Source organism: Camponotus vicinus, unplaced genomic scaffold (genome assembly GCF_025532165.1).
Source record: "Camponotus vicinus isolate PSW18456_S1 unplaced genomic scaffold, iyCamVici1.0 SCAF_13, whole genome shotgun sequence".
Taxonomy (NCBI): domain Eukaryota; kingdom Metazoa; phylum Arthropoda; class Insecta; order Hymenoptera; family Formicidae; genus Camponotus; species Camponotus vicinus.
The window spans coordinates 11,321,132-11,344,774 of record NW_028141949.1 but is presented as its reverse complement, the minus strand read 5'-3'; the positions used below and the strand labels follow the sequence as shown (position 1 = coordinate 11,344,774).

Here is a 23,643-nt window from a genome sequence, read left to right as displayed (position 1 = left end):
AGGATCTTTAAAGGGGAGGAGTTAAGGAGGTTAGAATTAAAATTATTTTGGGAAGAGTTGACATTCATGGTTGGCTAAATGGTCTGTTCTGTGAGCAATAGATGTTGCAGATGGAATTGATCATTGTTTTAAGAATGGAGAGAGTATTTTCCTGTACGCCCATGGCAATTAGTAGAGGAGCGAATTGGTCGAAGATTGTGTTGATTAGATGTGATATTTGTTGTAGGAGTTCCGGGTTAATGTTGGAAAGGATGTTAGGTGTAGATTGAGGATAGTTGACTTCTTGTGGAAAGGTTGGGTAAAATTGTGAATGAGTTTTGGGGCCAATATAAGTAGTATTGATATTGGATGAGGGGGGGGATCTACGTGAATCAAAGAGTGTGGAGATTGTGGGAATCTCCCATTGGGGGAGATGAATAGGGATGGCAGGGGGGAGGGGGTTTTAGTTATTAAGGGATGTTTGTTGCGGCCCTTGTTATTGGGTATGTAAGATGTCGTGGGGGATGAATTATTATCCGTATGAGCTTTGGGAGAGTTTGTAGGAAAGGGGGGGGGAGTTATTGTGTAAAGGAAATTGGGAAGCGGCTTCTGCATATGACCTGGCAAGAGGGGAGGAGGTGTGGAGGGGGGAGAGGAAAAAGGGGGAGATAGAGGGTGAAGGGAGGGGGAAGGAAAGTGGGGGAGAGGTGGGAGAGGAGTGCGGGGATATTGGAGAAGGAAGGTTTAGGGGGGGAAAGGAGAAATAGTTGCGGTTAGAATCGAAACTGTTCCTTGAGGAGCCTTTGACTAGGAATTTAGCGTCAGCTAAGGAGATATTTTTGTAAGCAGCTAGTTCTCTTATTTGTTTTTGGATAGTGAATTCTGGGCAGGAAGGATCATCTGCCTTGTGTGGCCCTTTACAATTTATACAAGATGGGGAAAGGAGTACCCTGGGGCAAGTAACGTCTTGCTCGTGGGACTTGTCACCACAGTGGAGGCAACGAGGATGTCCTTTGCATTGGATTTTGGTATGACCGTATCGGAAGCAGGAGGAGCATTGAATTGTTTTAGATATGAAGGGGAATATTTCGTACCTGACCATATATAAGAAGATATATTGAGGGAGGCGCTGGCCCTTGAAAGAGATAGAGACTGCCTTTGATGGAGTATATAGCACTGAAGAATCCTCCTTAAGGACCTTTCTATAAAGGCGTCTAACAGATGCGACTTCAAATGGCGATTCAATGCCTTGTAGGATTTCCTCGTCAGTGAGATCAAGGGGAACATTCTTAATCGTTCCTTAACGAGAAGTCCTAAAAAGAGGAATAAACGCAGTGAGTTTCTTTTCTTTTAAAATAGGATTGGATATCAAGCTATTTGCTGCTTCCTTAGATTTAAGTTGAGCGAGTATTCTGGAAAAACCTATTTTCTTGATTTCAATAATGTCATTTCTTATGTTCGCACTAAGAAGTTTTCCCACATAAAGGGGATCGGTTGATTTTGAGTTATCGACAGACTGAATGAAGACCTCATACGGGCCCTGACAATGATTGTCATATCTATTTTCAGAGGGGGAGGGGTGAAAAGAAGTAGAGATATTTGTTTTACCTTGTTGTTGTTTCTTTGCAGGAGAGATGAGATCTGAGTCAGGCTCCTTGGCTTGAGCATTAGAAATTATTTTTCGCTTCTTGATGACTTTCAGAGGCTCTGTGAGTGCGTTACTCATATCGTCATCTTGAAAATTAGAGGAGTTCTCACCTGATAATTGCGGAGAGAATTTTTTCGATTCTGTTTTGTCGGACTTGTTCGAAGGAGAAGATTCTACGTAGTCGTCATCTAAGACCATGTTTGCATCATCTCGGGAGGAGAGGGGGAAGGGAACAAAGGAAGCTGAGATTTTATCCAATGCAGCTAAAGTATCGACTGCTTTTTGGGTTTCTAAAATTGAATTATTAGCCATTTTGACGAAAGGCTGTGTTTTGCCTCCTCCAAGGTCTTGGGAGGACATAATGAGATGGGTCGCCCAGCCGGGAAATTGCCCGGACAAAGGGCCAAGATGGCGGATGCACACGCAGAAAGCGCGTAGTAAAAGTTTATAGCGTAAGTAATATGCTACCCATTAGCGATCCGAGCGGATAATATTATTGAGGCTAGGATTAATTACACTGAATTTAATGAGCTATTATTTTCACTGCAACACTTTAAAGAAGGCTTCTAAAACTCTTAAAACACTCGAGGAAGCACGCGAGTACGTGTTAACTGCTCGGTAGCTGGCGCACGAATCGAACTCAGAGCTCTACTGGAGACTGAGACATCACTCTCACTAAGGCCACTACGGTTAGACGGAGGAGACAAAACCATATACTGCAGTGTCGACAAGGAAATTCGAATATACGTACCGAGAGTATTACGGAAGCAAATTTTCGACAACATACATAATCTGTCACACCCAAGTGGAAGGACAACAAAGAAAACAATCGCACAAAGATTCGTTTGGCCAGGTATGCAGAAAGATATTGCTAACTGGACCAAGCCATGCTTACCGTGTCAGAGAGCGAAAGTCCACAGACACAATCACAAAATTTCAGAGCGAATTCCAGTCCCGGACGATAGATTCCAACACGTACACCTAGACATCATAGGACCGCTACCCAACTCTAAAGGAATGAGGTACTGTTTAACCATGATCGACAGGACAACAAGATGGCCGGAAGCTATACCAATAGCGGACACTGTACAGACGCATTTTTTAATACATGGATCGCACGATTCGGAGCACCATACATGATTACAACCGACAGAGGAGCGCAGTTCGAATCAGCAATATTTGAAGCGATGGTCAAGCTAATAGGAAGTCGGAGAATCCGAACGACAGCGTATCACCCGCAGGCAAATGGGATGATCGAGCGATGGCACCGATCACTCAAGGCAGCAATCATGTGTCACGGCACCACAGATTGGACTAATGTACTTCCTAAGGTACTTTTAGGATTGCGAAACAGTTACAAGGACGACATTAAGACATCCGCAGCAGAGATGGTCTACGGAAAAACACTACAGGTACCCGGCGAATATTTCGCAGCTGAGGAACCCACAGGATGTCCGGACATGTTCCTGCAGAAACTACGCGAGCGAATGCGGCGAGTAGGACCGAAGCCCACAGCGCATCACATCAAACAAAAGGCCTTTGTTCACAAGGAGTTGGAGGACTGTACACATGTCTTCGTCAGGGTCGATCGAGCGACCAGATCCCTAGAACAACCATATGAAGGACCTTTTCCCATAATCAAAAAACTGACTGATTTTTTGTATAGGATCAACTACAAGGACCGACCGACTGAGATCAACATTGACAGATTGAAGCCGGCATTCATTGAAAGGGCTAGGGAGAACCAACAACTACCTGAGGATAATTCCCTTCCAGAACCTTCGCCAGCTGAGACAGAGAAAGGACATCTTGCACGAAAAATTAGATTCGCGACTCCATGAACGGAGTCACTAAAGGGGGAGTGATTGTGGCGTCCCTCCATCTGGACAAAATACAAATGAATGGGTTTACGAACGCACTAGCGCCATCACATACCTCGCCCCGATCCACCAAAGATATAGAGGCACTCACTCTAGTGTGTCTCAGACTTCCGATCGAACATTCGATAGTAACGGACGTGTTATCCGAAGTGCTCTCTTGCGTGATTTTTGAGTGTATTATAACAACCTCCTCTGCACCAGAGGAGTACTATCATTTTTGGCATTTCTGCCTCGTTATATTTCCGGCATATTCGGGCCTTTGAACGACTCGGCTACCATACGTGAGCCGTATAGAATTTCTGCGCATTATAGCGCCACGTCATCCTCGGCCATTTTGGCCCGTCGACCGCGTGGCAATTCATCGAAAGCACGATCTGTATTCCCTATAGCATGTCCATTCAGGATCCTATGAAATCCTTTTCGAATAAATTATCTGCGATTTTACATGACAAAGACAGTAACTTTTTACGGTCAGCTTCCGACTCGACTGAACCAAGTGATGAAGGCAAACTTAACTTTATAGCTCTCTCTCTCCCTCCTTTCTCCCCGTCCACTGATTCCACTGTGGAAATTACGACGAAGACTAACTCTAATGCAGGTTTGTTTATTTCGCAGCCAAATAATGGACAATCGGATTCTACTATCACGGCGACTGAGTCTGAAATGGACATGGACATTGATCCTAGTATTCATCCCGTGGACGCGGATGCGAAAATTAACAAATATAAAAGGAAAAATGACCAGAGCACCGCCTCGTCCGTGAGTAAGCGTCAGGTCCTGGGTGAGGGGGATAGTCATTCAGTTCAAGGTAAGGCTAATTGTGCCTCTATTTCTTCAGACTGCACTGCAGCCTCTGCGGATCTCCAGGATCTCCCCCTCCCTAATGCGAATATGTATGGTCTTAACTCTCCTGGACCTTTTGATGTAATAGTTCAAAAGATTAGTGATAATAATAATTCTGTAAATTCTCCTATTGACCCTTTAGCGGTCGGCCGCCTCCTTTTCTTTTCTAATAAAAATGAAATCCTCGAATTAAAGAAAACTGGATATTCTAAAATCAATATTCGCTTCAAAACTCGTGAAGCTGCCAACAAACTAACTTCGAGTCAAATTCTAAAAACAAAAGGTTATTGTACATACATTCCGCTTTATCGCACAACTAGAAAGGGTATCATACGTGGTGTTCCACTCGACCTTTCTGATGGGGAGATCCTGGCTGGCCTTGAATCTGCTATAGCGATTCTTTCGGTGCAGAGATTAAACAGGCGAGGGGGAGGTCCCCTCCCTTCCTCTTCTTCGGTACAGTCTAATGTAAATAATAATGTAAATAATACTAATACTCTAATCCCCTCTCGTACTATATTGATTACGTTTAGAGGTCAATCCTTACCTGATTGTATATATTTATATATGTTGAGACACTCTGTCCTCCCTTTTGTTTCTAAGACTTCTTTGTGTTTTTCATGCCTTCGTTTCGGGCACATAGGCGCTCAGTGCAAGAGTCGCGCTCGTTGTATGGATTGTGGTGGCGATAGACACGGTGACGGCGAGGCCTGCCCCAGGAAAGATTTTGCCCCAGTCTGTATAAATTGTAAAGGGCCGCACAGGGCTTCTGACTATTCGTGTCCTGAGTATGTTCTTCAGAGGAGGATCAGAGAGTTTTCTGCGCGTGAGAATGTTCCTTTATCGGAGGCTGCAACTTGTATACGGGGTCGGGAGCCTGTTCCCTATAGAGGTCGTTCATCGTTTCAGGACGGGGAGTACCCTGGGCTCCCTAACTCCTCCCCCCCTTTTCGGGGGCGACTTGCCCCCTCGCCTCCTACGCCCTCTCGTCTTTATTCACGGGTGTTAGCGCATCCCCCCTCCGAGAAGGAAAACTGTTCGTCGGGTGAGTCCTTGCTTCCGCCTTCCTCTTGCTCTTCTGACTTCCTTGGTTCTCTTTTCAAGATTTCCACTGAACTCAAACAAAAAACTGTTAAACCGAGAACCAAAACTCAAGATTACAACAACAATAACAATAATAATAATGAATCCTCACAGCCACCCCCCCGACCATTTGTGCGGACGTCCTCTCTGAAGGCTGATACCTCCTCTCCTGGTTCCTTCTCCTCCTCATTCTATCCTAATAGTAGGACCCCTTCGGTTTCCGGTAACGGGGTGGCCATGGATGCGACGCCCGATCTTCCTCCGCTTCTTTCACTGATCCAGCGTTTTTTGGGCTTAGAAACGTCACAATTGAGTATGTTCCTTCATCTGATTGGTGTTTTAATAGAGAAGCTTGAACCTGTGCTTGCAGCGCTGGGCATCCGCTGGATGTTGTGAGTGGCCTCATCGATCATTTTCTGATGACTCCTTTAATCGGGCTATCCGCCCGGGACCGCTCTCGCAATGACTGACTCTACTCCCGATAACCCTTCGGCCTCTTCATCCTTGGCCATTCTACAGTGGAACTGTCGTTCCATTCGGAGCAAGTCTGATGTGTCTTCGGCCCTTTTTGAAAAATACGACATCCTAGCACTCTCTGAGACATGGTTAACTGTTGACTCTCGGTTTGCCCTCCGCAATTTCATTACTTTTCGTAAGGACTCAGCCTCTCCATTCGGAGGAGGTCTCGCCTTGGCGGTTCGCCCCACTCTATCCTATTCTTATATTGACAATAGTATCTCCTTTGAGGGCAGACTTGATAGTCAGGCTATTTCGATTCATTTTGATAATTTTGACTTAACTATTATTTCTATTTATAGATTTCCTAGGGGTTCCCTCACATCGGAGGAGTACGGTGCTCTTTTTGCTTTTTGTCTTTCATTTACGAACGTTATTTTACTAGGTGACTTTAACGCACACCACGGTGAATGGGGCTGCGAACATTCTGACAACGAAGGTGAGCTATTGCTCTCTTCAGCTATTGAGGCCTCCTTCACCTGCATTAACAATGGCTCTCCTACATTTTTGACACGCCCGGGACAGAGGACTTCTGCCATCGATCTTACTTTCATCTCCTCCTCTATTATAGGCCTCTGTGATTGGGGGGTCCTTGACGACACTTTTCTTAGTGATCATTATCCAACTCTCTTTAACCGTGCTCCAACAAGGAGGAGCTTTTTCTCCCATAAAATTCGACATTCAAAATTGCAAGACGAAATTTTTGTTAAAAATCTTTTCTCTTCATTGGACACACTGAGGGAGTCCTTGTACGATCCCTTGTTGAACTCAGTCCAGAAACATTCTTGTTTTGCGGACCATCTTCGCCGACAATGGCATTCTAATCCTGATAAGCCTCACACAAAGGGTCGATGCTCTTCACAAAGGGGAAAAAGATTCACCCCACCAGCTCTTTGGTGGAATGACAACTGTCAACAGGCGGTCAGCGCCAGACGTTCTTTTCTTTCTACTTTTAAAAGACAGCCTACATTCTCTAACTATCTTGCTTTTAAAAAGCAAGAGGCAATCACTAGGAGAATTCTGAGATCGGAGAAGACCAGAGGCTGGAGAGAATTTTGTACTACACTTAATCCGAACACCCCATCTCCCATTTGTGGCGCTTCATCAAGCGATTTAGATCCCGTCAATTTGAAGATCCTATCATTCCCCCTTCCTCCAATCTCCATCCTTCGCACTCCGTCCAAGAATCTATTAATTCCCTTTGTCCTCCTTCTGTATTCCATCGCTCATTCTCATCAATTGACGAATTTCCAACGAACTATTCATGCAAAATGTTTGATTGTCCTTTCTCCTTCCAGGAATTGATGTCGGTCACCCGCAATTTAAAAACCCGCTCTTCTTCTGGATTTGACGGAATCGACAATAAAATGCTCTCTCTTTTACCGAAAGAGTATTTAATAATGTTGCTTGATATTCTTAATTCTATTTTTGACTCCGGCTCTTTTCCAAGTTCTTGGCAACATTCCTTGGTATTTCTCATCCCTAAATCTTCTCCTGGTAAACTCCGTCTAATCTCCCTCACTTCTTGTCTCCTTAAAGTCCTTGAAAGACTTATTTTGTATCGCCTTGGTTGGTGGGTGGAATCCTCTCTCATCCTTCCTCTTTTTCAATTCGGATTTTGCAATAGAACCTCATGCCTTGATAATCTGGGTATATTAACTACTGAAATCCACCATGGATTTATTTCAAAACAATCAACTAGCTGTCTATTCCTTGACATACAGGGCGCATTTGATAATGTCATCCCCTCTATTTTGACTTCTCATCTTGACTTGAGCCTTCCGCCTAAACTTTGTTGGTTTGTGTACCAGTTGACGTGTCTCAGAGAGTTGCAGTTTGTCGTGAATGGAGGATTGACAGAGAGCTTCTTCTCTCATAGGGGTGTGCCTCAGGGTTCGATTCTGAGTCCCCTACTCTTCAATCTTTACTTGTCAAAATGCGAATCCTCCTTGTCTGGTGGTTGCCGGATGATCCAATTTGCAGATGACATCGCCTTGTATAAGCGCTCTTCTGACATAGACTCTTCTCTGTTGTCACTTGAGAGGTCAGCGGGGGCTCTGTCCGCCTTTCTGTTCGAGCGGGGCTTAACGATCTCCCCCTCTAAATCGGCCCTCATGATCTTCACGAAAAAAAGAATTAATCCTGCGAACTACTCCATTCTCTTAGAAAATATTAGTATTTATCCTGTATCGTTTACTAGGTTTTTAGGAGTCCTTCTTGACTCCCGGCTCACCGGCCATCTCCATGCTAATTACGTTATTAATAAATGTGGTAAACTCGCTAACATAATAAAATTCTTGAGAGGAGTCTGGTGGGGCTCTCATCCCAGGACTCTGCTGAATATTTACAAAGCTATGATTAGGGTAGTACCTCGGATTACGCTTCTTTCCTTTTGCCGTTCCATAACAAGAGCCTCACGGAACGTTTTGAACGGGTATCACGCAGAGCCCTGAGATACTGCGCTGGTCTTAGGCGTTCCACACCATGCAACATAGTATATGCAGAGACCTGTATTAGCCCGGCCCGTTTTAGATCGGACCTTTTAACTCAAAACTTTTTATTTAAATCTCTAGCCACTAAACCTAATATTTTAATAGACAAACTTCAGAACCTCCATTTTACTTATTTTGGATCTGGCTTCTCCTCTGATTTGGTCGGTAGATTTCCTCTCTATCGGGCCTATCGCTGCGTGAAGGATTAGAGAGCTAAGGTCGCAGCTTTCACCAGGATTCCGTTGTACCTATTTTCTTACGAAACTTCCACTTTTGTTTCGAAAGTCGAATACACCCCCCACACATGTGGTCGAACAAATCTCATCAGCAGCTAACCTCAGCTTGTTTTTCTCTCTCATTTCTCGTATCTTATTGGGAACGGAAGTACCTTTTTTACAGATGCATCTAAGACTGATTCATTCCCGCATTTAGGCGCTGCTTATTTTTCCCCTGACATCTCGATTCAGAGGAAGTATAGGCTTGATGGTTGCTTTTCTGTTTTTTCGGCTGAATGCATCGCCATTATTTGTGCCGTAGATTGCATCTTGGAAAGGGACATCAAAAGGTCCTCAATATTTACTGATTCCCGCAGCGTAGTGGAAACTGTGTCCAACGAATCGTTGAACAGAGATCTTCCATACTTAATATTTGTATTGAAGAACAAGCTGAGATCAGCCTTTTTGCAGAGTCTTGACATCACCCTAGTCTGGGTTCCTTCCCATGTGGGGATTCTTGGTAATGAAACGGCGGATTTCCTGGCGAGAGAGGCTGCTCAAAACGGTGAAAAGATTGACTATCTCCCTCCCCACACTGACTTTTACTCTATTGTTCGGGAAAAATATCACACTACGGTTGAGAGATACTTGCGTGCGCAATCAGAACTTCGCGGCGCGCAGTATTTTGGCCTTTACCCGGCCTTCGCGAAGCGTCCTTGGTTCGATAGATTTAATCTTACTCGCATTGAAATAGTAACTGTTTGTAGAATCCGAGCTAACCATTACAATTTGAATTACAGCCTTTATAGATGTGGCATTATCAGACGACCGGACTGTCCTTGTGGCTATCCCAGACAAGATATTCAGCACATATTGTGGTCCTGTCCACTGTTGAGGAATCACCGGACGCAACTGACGAGCTCGCTCGGGAAAGCCCTGGGCGCGCCTCCCCCTTATGACATTTTTGAAATCCTAAAAGATCCTACTATCAAGATCATAAACACCTCTTTTATCCTTCCTTTGCAAGACTGAAGTGCATATATAATTGGACCACTCAAACGCTGGTTGAACCAACTTAATTTCGAAAATAACGAAGATATCTGGCAGCATGGGCGAAAGATAATATTGCCCAGTGCCAAAACAGAAAAAGAAGAAGAAAAGAAGATAGTGTGTCTCGTCGTCCGAAGCGGTCGTAAGTTACCAAAGACTGAAACCATAGTTGTAAATTCCTTTGTTGTAAAATATATTTTTATCAAGACAAACTGAATGTATCAATCCACCCGGCATCCAACGACAGTTAATAGGAGGTCTTTAATAACCTGACTCTTTATAAAGCCCACTGTATCCAATCGGACGTCATACATCGGACATTGGACGCAATGTAAATCTTCCTTTAACGAGTTAAACTTCGGTTAAAGTAAAGCCTACAGCACACGGTACAATTTTTCGTACTGGATTTGATAAGATTTAGTAAAATATTAGAAATGCTGCATTCTGATTGGTGCATTTTTAGTATTTTACTAAATCTTATCAAATCCAGTACGAAAAATCGTACCGTGTGCCGTCGGCTTAAGTTGTGGAACTGGGCCTTAAGCCCTTTGCACAATGCTAGGCAACATGTGGCGTCCCTCCATCTGGACAAAATACAGATGAATGGGTTTACGAACGCACTAGCGCCATCACATACCTCGCCCCGATCCACCAAAGACATAGAGGCACTCACTCTAGTGTGTCTCGTCGTCCGAAGCGGACGTAAGTTACCAAAGACTGAAACCATAGTTGTAAATTCCTTTGTTGTAAAATATATTTTTATAAAGACAAACTGAATGTATCAATCCACCCGGCATCGAACGACAGTTAATAGGAGGTCTTTAATAATCTGACTCCCTATAGTGGTAACCACCGACGTGAGATATATTTTTTTTCCCGCCTCGCACCACGTGGCGAACGAAAACACGTTGGCGATATTTAGGCAAGAGGTATGCCGATTGAACATTCGCCAACAAAACTAGTCAAAGGAAGCAACACCGAGCACACGACGTCCGTCGAGGAAAAACCATTCGACAACCCTTATCCGAAAGCTATGAATAACGACGGAGAGGGATCAAAAAGCGCAAACATCGACGCAGTCCAGGCAGTGCGCTTACCACCATTTTGGAAAGACAATCCGGCATTATGGTTCGCACAAGCCGAAGCAGCTTTTGCAATACACCGAATAACAAGTGACGAATCAAAATTTCGCTACATAGTACTCAATGCTGATCAACCCGTTCTTCCCTTCGTGGCGGATTTGATAACTAACCCACCTGAGCAAGACAAATATCAAACTTTGAAAGATCGCATATGCTCGATTCTGGGAGAGACAAGTGCAACGAAGATCAGAAGACTTTTAGGCTCACATGAACTAGGAGACGAGAAACCCTCCATCTTCCTACAACGTCTACGGAATTTGCAGGTCAAGTAACGGATGAAATTCTAAAATCTATATTTATGGAACAACTCCCAGAAAGTGTGCGTACCATCCTGGCAATTAGCGAAGTTCAAGATTTAGCAAAGCTAGCGGCCCAGGCAGATAAGGTGATACAAATGGCCAGACCAGCAGCGACAGCAATCCAGACTATCACCGAAAAACAGACAGACGCAGACAACCAGATCCTGCAGGAGATTGCGGAACTGAGGAAACAAGTCAAGAAACTCTCCGTAAGAGATAAATATAAGCGACGCAGTAGATCGCGAGGACATTCCAGCGGCCGAGAACGAGCAGACAACCGCGAACGTTCACATCACCGTCAAGACCGCGAAGGTAACGCCGAGTACTGCTATTATCACAACAGATTCGGCGACAAAGCGTTTAGATGCGCACAACCTTGCACATTTAATAAGCCGAAGGCGGTGGAAAACTAAACCCGCCGTCGCGAGTACAGGCGGTCGTCGACGGGGTGGTTAGAAATAATAAACGCCTGGCAATAACCGACAAGAAGAATGGCATTACGTACCTTATAGATACGGGAGCAGACATCTCAGTAATCCCGAAGAGGATGATGAGAGGAAAGCTCACACCCGTAGATTTTCAACTGTTCGCAGCAAACAACACAATCATAAATACTTACGGCAGCAGCTCACGAGTAGTGGATTTAGGACTACGACGCTCATTTAGATGGCAGTTCATCATAGCTGATGTCCGACAGCCGATCATAGGCGCAGACTTCCTGGCGAACCACGGGATTCTACCGGATCTAAAGAACAGAAGACTGGTCGACGAACAGACTCTACTGAGTACCAAGGCAAGGATAACCACAGGGAAACAGCCCACCGTTGCCACAATAGACAAAGGATGCAAAGTCAAGGAACTCTTACGCAGGTACATCGAAATCACACGTCCTACAGCGCTCAAGAAGACCGTACACGATGTGAGACATCACATTGTGACCAAGGGACCACCATTGGCAGAAAGACCACGCAGACTGCCCCCAGAAAAGTACGCAGCCGCGAAACGAGAGTTCGAGACGATGTTGGCACAAGGAATATGTCGCCCCTCTTCATCACAATGGGCAAGTCCGTTACACCTAGTACGTAAAAGCAACGGAGAATGGAGACCGTGCGGAGATTTTCGTAAATTGAACAGTGTGACGATCATGGATAAATATCCTCTACCTCACATACAGGACTTTACATACCATTTAGCTGGATGCACCGTTTTCTCCAAAATAGATCTTGTGAAAGCATACTTTCAGATTCCAGTAGCGGAAGAAGATTGCCATAAAACTGCAATAACTACACCATTCGGATTGTATGAATTTTACAGAATGCCATTTGATTTGCGAAACCCAACGCAAACTTTCCAAAGATTTATTGACGCAGTTCTAAGAGGACTCGACTTTTGTGACGGCTATATCGACGATCTGTTGGTAGCATCAAGAGACGAAGAGGAACACCGAAGACATCTCGAGCAAATATTTCAACGTTTAAAGGAGCACGGACTATCTATCAACGTGACAAAAAGCGAATTTGCGAAAAAAGAGGTCGAATATCTCGGACACAGTCAACAAAGAAGGAATACGTCCGACGAACGATAGAGTAAAAGCCATCGTTGATTTCAAGAAGCCGAACAATATAAAAGAGCTTAGGAGATATCTTGGGATCATCAACTTCTATCACAGATTCATCAAAAATGCAGCAGCCATTCTAGCTCCATTAAACGGATACCTGACAGGAGCGAAGAAACGCGACAAGCGGCCAATAGAGTGGACTACACAAGCAGAGGAAGCCTTTCATGAAAGTAAAAGACGTTTAGCAGAGACTACCCTACTGGTTCATCCACGAGGAAACGCCAAACTACTCCTCAGAACAGACGCTTCCAAAGTAGCCATGGGAGCGGTATTGGAGCAGTATCAAGAGGGAGAATACAAGCCATTAGGATTCTTCTCTAAGAAGTTATCTGAGGCACAACAAAACTATAGCACATACGACAGAGAACTCCTAGCAATTTATTCCGCATTAAAATTCTTTCAACACATGGCAGAAGGACGAAACGTAGTTGTGTTAACGGATCACAAACCACTACAATACGCGTTCTCACAAGCTTCTAATAAAGCCTCTGAACGGCAAAGGAGACAATTAGACTTTATAAGTCAGATTACTACTAATATTGTCCATATTGCAGGGCATGAAAACCAGGTAGCGGATGCACTGTCACGAGTAGAAGCAGTCAACCTACCAGTTATCGTCACAACAGACGAACTTTACGAGGAACAGCAGAAAGACGAGGAACTCAGAGCTCTACTGGAGACTGAGACATCACTCTCATTAAGGCCACTACGGTGAGGCGGAGGAGACAAAACCATATACTGCAGTGTCGACAAAGAAATTCGAATATACGTACCGAGAGTATTACGGAAGCAAATTTTCGACAACATACATAATCTGTCACACCCAAGTGGAAGGACAACAAAGAAAACAATCGCACAATGATTCGTTTGGCCAGGTATGCAGAAAGATATTGCTAACTGGGCCAAGACATGCTTACCGTGTCAGAGAGCGAAAGTCCACAGACACAATCACAGAATTCCAGAGCGAATTCCAGTCCCGGACGATAGGTTCCAACACGTACACCTAGACATCGTAGGACCGCTACCCAACTCTAAAGGAATGAAGTACTGTTTAACCATGATCGACAGGACAACAAGATGGCCGGAAGCTACACCAATAGCGGACACATCAGCGGACACTGTAACAGACGCATTTTTTAATACATGGATCGCACGATTCGGAGCACCATACATGATTACAACCGACAGAGGAGCGCAGTTGGAGTCAGCAATATTTGAAGCGATGGTCAAGCTAATAGGAAGTCGGAGAATCCGAACGACAGCGTATCACTCGCAGGCAAATGGGATGATCGAGCGATGGCACCGATCGCTCAAGGCAGCAATCATGTGTCACGGCACCACGGATTGGACTAATGTACTTCCTATGGTACTTTTAGGATTGCGAAACAGTTACAAGGACGACATTAAGACATCCGCAGCAGAGATGGTCTACGGAAAAACACTACAGGTACCCGGTGAATATTTCGCAGCCGAGGAGCCCACAGGATGCCCAGACATGTTCCTGCAGAAACTACGCGAGCGAATGCGGCGAGTAGGACCGAAGCCCACAGTGCATCACATCAAACAAAAGGCCTTTGTTCACAAGGAGTTGGAGGACTGTACACATGTCTTCGTCAGGGTCGATCGAGCGACCAGATCCCTAGAACAACCATATGAAGGACCTTTTCCCATAATCAAAAGACTGACTGATTTTTTGTATAGGATCAACTACAAGGACCGACCGACTGAGATCAACATTGACAGATTGAAGCCGGCGTTCATTGAAAGGGCTAGGGAGAACCAACAACTACCTGAGGATAATTCCCTTCCAGAACCTTCGCCAGCTGAGACAGAGAAAGGACATCTTGCACGAAAAATTAGATTCGCGACTCCATGAACGGAGTCACTAAAGGGGGAGTGATTGTGGCGTCCCTCCATCTGGACAAAATACAAATGAATGGGTTTACGAACGCACTAGCGCCATCACATACCTCGCCCCGATCCACCAAAGATATAGAGGCACTCACTCTAGTGTGTCTCAGACTTCGGATCGAACATTCGATAGTAACGGACGTGTTATCCGAAGTGCTCTCTTGCGTGATTTTTGAGTGTGTTATAACAACCTCCTCTGCACCAGAGGAGTACTATCATTTTTGGCATTTCTGCCTCGTTATATTTCCGGCATATTCGGGCCTTTGAATGACTCGGCTACCATACGTGAGCCGTATAGAATTTCTGCGCATTATAGCGCCACGTCATCCTCGGCCATTTTGGCCGGTCGACCGCGTGGCAATTCATCGAAAGCACGATCCGTATTCCCTTTAGCATGTCCATTCAGGATCTTATGAAATCCTTTTCGAATAAAACATCGACAATTTTGTGTGACAATGACAGAAGTTTTATACGGTCAGCTTCCGATTCGACTGAAATAAGTGACGAAGACAAACTTAACTTTATAGCTCTCTCTCTCCCTCCTTTCTCTCCGTCCACTGACTCCGTTTTGGAAACTACGACGGAGAAGAATAATTCAAATTCTAATACAATTTTGCCTGTTTCGCAGCCAAACAATGGGCAGCCGGATTCTACTCTCACGGCGACTGAGTCCGACATGGACATTGATCCTAGTATTCGTCCCATGGACGCGGAAGCGAAAATTAACAAAAATAAAAGGAAGAAAGACCAGGGGGCCTATTACGGTTTTTGGGTGAGTTTACTCACTTTTCACATTATCATTTCACGTGACTTTGGTCACTCAATTATGGAACGGTTGAGTGAAAATGTGAAGTAACTAGGCATTTCCGGTAATAATAATCTCACATTTTCATAAATCCACTTATGACCATAGAGCGTAAAAAAAGTGAGGTTAAAGTGCTAAAAGTTATTTATAATTAGAAAATAATAAAGAATAAAATGAATATTACTGAACACCAAAAAAAAATTTTATTAAATTATATGAAACAAAATGAAGATTTTGCAAGAGGCCGCTTACGCTATAATAGTAGCAATAAAAAAGTATTAGTAAGTATATATATTTTTTATCAATACACATTAAAATTATTAGTATAACAATATCTCAATATTTCATTTATAATAGAAAAATATATAATAATGTAGATAATAATAGGAAAATTAATTTGTTTACACACAGGATGATATGTGGGCTGCTATCAGTACATCCTTAAATGCTGTTGGAAATGGACCTCAGAAACAAGCTAAAGAATGGCAAAAGGTATTTATGAAAAAAATTATAATATTAAGTGACAAACATAACAACATTTAATTACACTACTATGATTATTAAGAAATAATATATATTTTACATAAATGTAGACATGGAGAGACTGGAAGTCGAATGTTTTAAAGAAGTGTGCCCAAAATAAAAGTTATGCTGGTGGTACAGGTGGATGACCACCAAAAGTATTTAAATTAACAGAATTGGAAGAAAATTTATTAGAAATCATAGGTCCAGAAGCTGCTGGTTTGACTGATATACCTGAAGGAGGAAATTTTAATAGAATTATACAGAGAGAGTCTGCACCTATTAACAATACAACCGTAAAAAGAGGATTCGCTCATAATATATATGGAGAATTATGTGAAACGCAAGAAGTTGGATTAAAAGAACATCTATCTAATTCTATGCTAATGAAAAGGGTATGTATAATATATACTGCATTTTATGATATTATTAATGATTAATAATATATTTTTAATATGATTAATAGAGATATGATGAATGTAAAATAAATAATATTTGTATCTTATAATTAAATTCAATAATATTTCCAGAAATTTACTTCTACATTGGCTACAAACAAAATGTACAAGATCGATGGTTTGGTAAAAAATACGTCAACATCTACAAGTAGAATTTATGATCCAGATTTTTCAGCACAAGTAAGTAAAATCATTATATTTGTATTGGCAAATAAAATGTTCATGTGTTATTAATAGTAGAAAATTAAAAATTAACATTTACAGGAGACAGAACAAAATAATTGTTCTCAATATAATGTTGATTTTAATGACATTGAAGAAATAGATGATATTATTTTGGAAAAGAAAAATACAAGTCCCGAACTATGTAAGCATGTTATTCCTAAAGGAGTACCAGACAAAGGTATTGTTATTGATTACATTTGTAATTTTTTTTAATATCAACATAAATTAGAATTAAACAATATATTTTAATTTTTTTAAATTTTTAGCTATGAGTAATAAAGAAAATTCTAGTGCAGCTGTACAATTAATGCGTGAAAATACTGAAATTAAACAAGAAAGATTGAGAATCTCTAAAGAAAAATTACTTTTTGAAAAAGAAAAATTTGATTATTTAAAAAATTTTTATTTTGATTGTAAGAATATCTTAAGTAATGTTGATTATAATATTATGCGTTTAAGAGAAGAAGTTGAAAAAATGGCACCTTCATATCTTACATAACCATTATATGCCTTCTATTTATTTTTATTACGTTTCATTTTTCTTACACATTTTATTTTTTTTACGTTATTATGTTTCATTTTTCTTATATATTTTATTTTTTTGCGTTATTTTATTTTTATTTAACGTTAATATGATATACATATATACAGGGTGACCCATTTTAACTTAGGCAGCCAAATAACTCGAAAAATAAGCAAGATAGAGAAAAATGTTTTAGACAAAAGTTGTATGGTTTCGAGGGGGCCATAAGATGGTATCATTGGTTTGACCTTGAAGAGTCATTTGAAGGTCACGTGAAGGTCACTTCAATTTTTTTAAATGGAACATCCTATATATTTTTGTATATTCTTGTAGCTCATCTCGAGAGCTTTCCAAAACGCTATAATTAAGTACATTTTCGTTAAGTACTTTTTGAGTTATGAGGCTTGAAATAATTTCTTAATTTTACATAAACCGTAAAATATCTTGTAAAATATTCATTTTTCGATTACCTTACCTTAATAGTTTTATGTACAAAATAATGAGAGGAATCAATTGGTGTAAAGAAAACACATAGTTGTTTCGAAGAAAAAATATGTAATTTGCAATTAACAATTCCATATTTTTTCTTAAAAACAACTATGTGTTTTCTTTACACCAATTGATTCCTCTCATTATTTTGTACATAAAAGTATTAAGGTAAGATAATCGAAAAATGAATATTTTACAAGATATTTTACGGTTTATGTAAAATTAAGAAATTATTTCAAGCATCATAACTCAAAAAGTACTTAACGGAAAGGTACTTAATTATAGTGTTTTGGAAAGCTCTCGAAATAAGCTACAAGAATGTACAAAAATATATAGGATATTCCATTTAAAAAAATTGAAGTGACCTTCACGTGACCTTCAAATGACTCTTCAAGGTCAAACCAATGATACCATCTTATGGCCCCCTCGAAACCATACAACTTTTGTCTAAAACATTTTTCTCTATCTTGCTTATTTTTCGAGTTATTTGGCTGCCTAAGTTAAAATGGGTCACCCTGTATATATATATATATATATATATAATACGTATAATAAATACATATTTAAGTGCGTTATGTTAAGGTAAAAAAATGAAACTATTATCTGATGATATATAAATAAGATATAGATTCTTTTACGTAAACAAATAGATTTATTTAAATAATAAAATACACAATGTACAAATACTTGAACAAAGTACAAAAGTTTTGTGTTAAGATTGTGATAAATATGATAATAAATAATAAATACAAAAGTTTAAAATTATAGTCTATCATTTTGAAAATATGTATTAATAATTCGTTCGCGAACCTCATGCCCACTTTCCATTGCATCTTGATTTATTCTTGGAAGTTCCTGATCTATTTCATCATAGTACAACTCCGGTTCTGGAAGTCTACACCGAACAGCAATGTTATGCAAAACACAAGCAGCATTGACTATCCGAGCTAAAAAATTAACATATTTAATGCAATATTTAAATATTACAATTCTTATAACTTTTGTTTTTAAAACTAAGGGTAGAAACTTTGCGCGTGCACTGCCTTTATTTTATGAACTTAAAAATTGAAAAAAATAAATTATTTAACTCTATAAAGAAAATTTATACAAACACACACATACACATAATGTTTTTGTTATATCAATTATACCTGCAACTTCTGGTGTATAATGTAGAGCTCTCTCTTTTCTAAGATATCGCCACCTTCCCTTTAAAACTCCTATGCATCGTTCCACACAAGAACGAGCTCGGACATGACACTGCGTATATCTTGCTGATGGTGTACCTTCAGGTTCATTCAGCTTAGGTGTCATCAAATATGGCAACAACGGGTAAGCACTATCACCTACAAACGAAAAGACAGATAGTTTTTAACACCCTCTAAAGTATTATTACTGGAAGAAAAGAAAACACACTGTTAACTAAACATGCTGTTACCTAAAAGCCAAGCATTTCTTTGTCCTGGAACGTACATTTCTTGCAGATGATTAGATAACACAGATGCTCTCCAAACTCTGGCATCATGTGTTCTTCCACCGTGTGCAGCATTTACTGTTAAAATTTTACCCTCATAATCCGATACCTATAAATTTATTAAATATATTAAATTATTTATAAATATATTAAATTACTTTGTAAAATCAATCATATATAATATATCAAATATATATATATATATATATATATATATATATATATATATTTGATATATATATATATATATATCAATCATATATATTATTACCTTTACATAATATTGTATACGTACAATAAGAACATTCAATGAATGGTATAATTTTTTATTTATATACAGCTGCTCTCTCTCTGCATTTGGTGGAACAATTGCTATATGAGTTCCATCTATTGCTCCAATAACACCAGCAAATTGTGTACGGGCCCAGAAACTGCAACATAAAAATAAAATGTATTTCCTATACAATTAAAGTAATTACTTAAAAAAATAATAATTACATTTATTACGTTTCTTTAACATATTGAATTTCTGCATCTTCGATTGGAAATTGAATCCAGTCATCCATTAAAATATTCAATGCATTAACTATATTACGTAGAATTTTGCTAACTGTTGGTTGACTTACACACGATAAATAATCTTGACCAACTCGTTTCTGATATGAACCAGATGCTATAAAATTCAACGTAATTAGAACCTAAAAAATTATTGTCATAATATAAATACCAGCAGAGCTATTCCTGTAACTTTTAATGCATGCGTTATGATATGCTGTCTTAGTAATTCATAGAATTCATAGATCGGTCTCACATTCTTATATAAAACCAGTCTATGAACTTTAGTCCAAGTTTCAACAAATAAAAATCATTAAAATACTTCATAATGTGTGACATTTTAACTTTAATACCTGTAATTCAATAGAAACTGCGTGGCGTCGTCTTGGGTTTGGTAATAAGGGTCGTAAATCTTCAATCAGAATTCGCACAGCTTCCCTGGATAATCTTTAAAAAATTATAAAAAGTGTACCAAGTATTCATTTTATTCAATTGCATTTTTTATTTTTATTGTAAACTTTTAGAAAATATAACCTAATCTCCAAAAGTATCAAATCTCATTTACCTGTAAAGGCTGCGGAATTCGCTTTCCGGTATACTAAATGGGTCTGAGACATCTCGTAGTCTTCTTCGTATCCTCAGCATTGTATTGTCTCGATCTTGTGCAAATATCGCGATCATTAAATTATCCATTGCACATGAAAAATAATCGTTTTCTTTGTAATTGTCAATTACTGTGCTTGATTTCACTTTTTCACGTGAAATTTTGTGTCGAGCTCACACGGACATTTTCGTATTTTCACGAGGTGAGACCAATCGTAATTGGGTGAGTTGTTCACTTTCGTCATTTTCACCCAATCCGAAAACCGTAATAGACCCCCAGAGCACCGCTTCCGTGAGTAAACGGCAAGTCCTGGGTGAGGGAGATAGTCATTCGTTCAAAGATAAGGGTAATTGTGCCACTAATTCTTCGAGCTGCGCTGCAGCTTCTGCGGATCTCCAGGATCTCCCCCTCCCTAATGCGAATATGTATGGTCTCGGTTCTCCTGGACCTTTTGACGTAATAGTTCAAAGAATTAGTGATAATAATAATTCTGCAAACTCTCCTATTGATCCTTTGGCAGTCGATCGCCTTCTTTTCTTTTCTAATAAAAATGAAATCCTTGAACTAAAGAAAACTGGATATTCTAAAATCAATATTCGCTTCAAAACTCGTGAAGCTGCCAATAAACTAACTTCGAGTCATTTTAAAGGAAAAAGGTTATTGTGCTTACATTCCACTTTATCGCACAACTAGAAAGGGTATCATACGCGGTGTTCCGCTCGACCTTTCTGATGGGGAGATCCTGGCTGGGCTTGAATCCACTGTAGCGATACTTTCGGTGCAGAGATTGAATAGGCGAAGGGGAGGTCCCCTCCCTTCCTCTTCTTCGACACAGCCTAGTGTAAATAATAATGTAAATATTAATGTAGATAATTCTAATACTCTGATCCCCTCTCGCACTATATTGATTACATTTAGAGGTCAATCCCTACCTGATTGTATATACTTATATATGTTGAGACACTCCGCCCTCCCTTTTATATCTAAGACTTCTTTGTGTTTTTCTTGCCTTCGTTTCGGGCATATAGGCGCACAGTGTAAGAGCCGCGCTCGCTGTATGGATTGTGGTGGTAATAGACATGGCGATGATGAGGCCTGCCCTAGGAAAGACTTTGCCCCAGTCTGTATAAATTGCAAAGGACCGCATAGGGCCTCTGACTACTCGTGTCCTGAATATATTCTACAGAGGAGGATTAGAGAATTTTCTGCAAGAGAGAATGTTCCTTTGTCGGAGGCTGCAACTTATATACGAGGTAGAGAGCCTGCCCCCGATAGAGATCGTCCATTGTTCCAGGACCGGGAGTACCCTGGGCTCCCTAACTCCACCCCCCCCCTTTCAGGGGAGACTTGCTCCCTCGCCCCCTCCGCCCTCTCGCCTCTACTCACGGGTGTTAGCGCATCCCCTCTCCGAGAAAGAAAATTGTTCGTCGGGTGAGTCTTTGCTTCCGCCCTCCTCGTGTTCTTCTGACTTCCTTGGTTCTCTTTTCAGGGTTTCCACTGAATTTAAGCAAAAAACTATTAAACCGAGAACCAAAACCCAGGATCATAACAACAACAATAATAATAATAGTGAATCCTCACAGCCTCCCCCCCGTCCATTTGTGCGGTCGTCCTCTCTGAAGGCTGACACTTCCTCTCCCGGTTCCTTCTCCTCCTTGTTCTACCTTAATGGCAGGACCCCCTCGGTTTCCGGTAACGGGGTGGTCATGGCGTCCGATCTTCCTCCGCTTCTTTCATTGATTCAGCGTTTTCTGGGCTTGGAAGTGTCACAAATGAGTGTGCTCCTTCATCTTATTGGTATCTTGATGGAGAAGCTTGAACCTGTGTTGGCGGCGCTGGGCGTCCGCGATGTTGTGAGTGGCCTCATTGAACATTTTCTTGTGACTCCTTTAATTGGGCTATCCGCCCGGGACCGTTCCCGTGATGACTGACTCCACTCTTGGTAACCCTTCGGCCTTTTCATCCTTGGCCATTTTACAGTGGAACTGTCGTTCCGTTCGGGGCAAGTCTGACGTATCATTTTTGATAAATATGACATCTTGGCACTCTCTGAGACATGGTTGACTCTCGATTTGCCCTCCGCAATTTCATTATTTTCCGTAAGGACTCAACCTCTCAATTCGGAGGAGGTCTCGCCTTGGCGATCCGCCCCACATTATCTTATTCTTATATTCACGATAGTATCTCTTTTGAGGGCAGACTTGATAGTCAGACTATTTCGGTTCATTTTGATAATTTTGACTTAACTATTATTTCTATCTACAGATATCCTAGGGGCTCCCTCACATCGGAGGAGTACGAAGCCCTTTTTGCTTTTTGTCTTTCATTCACGAATGTTATTTTACTTGGTGACTTCAACGCTCACCACGGCGAATGGGGCTGTGAATATTCTGACAAAGAAGGTGAGCTATTGCTCTCTTCAGCCATTGAGGCCTCCTTCACCTGCATTAATAATGGCTCTCCTACTTTTTTGACACGCCCGGGACAGAGGATCTCTGCCATTGATCTTACTTTCATTTCCTCTTCTATTATAGGCCTCTGTGATTGGGCGGTCCTTGACGACACTTTTCTTAGTGATCATTATCCAACCACAACTCTCTTTAATCGTGCTCCTAAAAGGAATAACCTTTTCTCCCATAAAATTAAGCATTCAAAACCGCAAGATGAAATTTTTGTTAAAAATCTTTTCTCCTCACTGGACTCACTGAGGGAATCCTTGAGCGATCCCTTGCTGAACTCAGTCCAGAAATATTCTTGTTTTACAGATCACCTTCGCCGACAATGGCATTCTGATCCTGACAAGCCCCACACAGTGGGTCGATACTCTTCACAAAAGGGAAAAAGATTCTCCCCACCAGCTCCTTGGTGGAATGACAATTGTCAACAGGCGGTCAATGTCAGACGCTCTTCTCTATCTTTCTCTATACTTTTAAAAGACAGCCTACATTCTCAAATTATCTTGCTTTTAAGAAACAAGAAGCAGTCACTAGGAGAATTCTGAGATCCGAAAAGACCAGGGGATGGAAGGAATTTTGTTCTACACTTAATATACTCCCATCTCCCAATTGTGGCGATTCATCAAGCGTTTTAGATCCCGTCAATTTGAAGATCCTACTATTATTCCCCCTTCCTCTAATCTCCATCCTTTGCACTCCGTCCAAGAATCTATTAATTCCCTTTGTCCTCCCTCTGTTTTCCATCGTTCATTCTCATCGATCAATGATTTTCCAATGAACTATTCATGTAAGATGTTTGATTATCCTTTCTCTCTCCAGGAATTGATGTCGGTCACCCGCAATTTAAAAACCCGCT

At 41.0% G+C, this 23,643-nt stretch overlaps 2 protein-coding genes across 6 annotated transcripts; both read left to right on the top strand.

Annotated features, from left to right (window-relative positions):
- Window positions 1-2,261: 2,261 nt before the first annotated feature.
- Window positions 2,262-4,243, top strand: LOC145964152 (uncharacterized). Its single transcript, XM_083086600.1, has 2 exons — window positions 2,262-2,480; window positions 2,969-4,243. The coding sequence occupies exon 2, from the start codon at window positions 3,016-3,018 to the stop codon at window positions 3,466-3,468; it is 453 nt and encodes a 150-aa protein (XP_082942726.1). The 5' UTR covers window positions 2,262-2,480; window positions 2,969-3,015; the 3' UTR covers window positions 3,469-4,243.
- Window positions 4,244-14,767: 10,524 nt separating this feature from the next.
- On the top strand, window positions 14,768-17,401 carry LOC145963730 (uncharacterized). 5 transcript variants are annotated; one of them, XM_083085896.1, is made up of 7 exons: window positions 14,776-15,448; window positions 15,713-15,762; window positions 15,893-15,973; window positions 16,075-16,398; window positions 16,534-16,641; window positions 16,726-16,864; window positions 16,953-17,401. In XM_083085896.1, exons 4-7 carry the CDS (start codon window positions 16,384-16,386, stop codon window positions 17,183-17,185), a joined length of 495 nt encoding a protein of 164 aa, XP_082942022.1. In that variant the 5' UTR covers window positions 14,776-15,448; window positions 15,713-15,762; window positions 15,893-15,973; window positions 16,075-16,383; the 3' UTR covers window positions 17,186-17,401. The 5 variants fall into 5 exon arrangements, with proteins under 5 accessions (XP_082942019.1, XP_082942022.1, XP_082942020.1 ...); XM_083085894.1 differs by having other exon boundaries at window positions 15,590-15,762; XM_083085895.1 differs by having other exon boundaries at window positions 14,776-15,545; window positions 15,637-15,762.
- The last annotated feature ends 6,242 nt before the right edge of the window (window positions 17,402-23,643 follow it).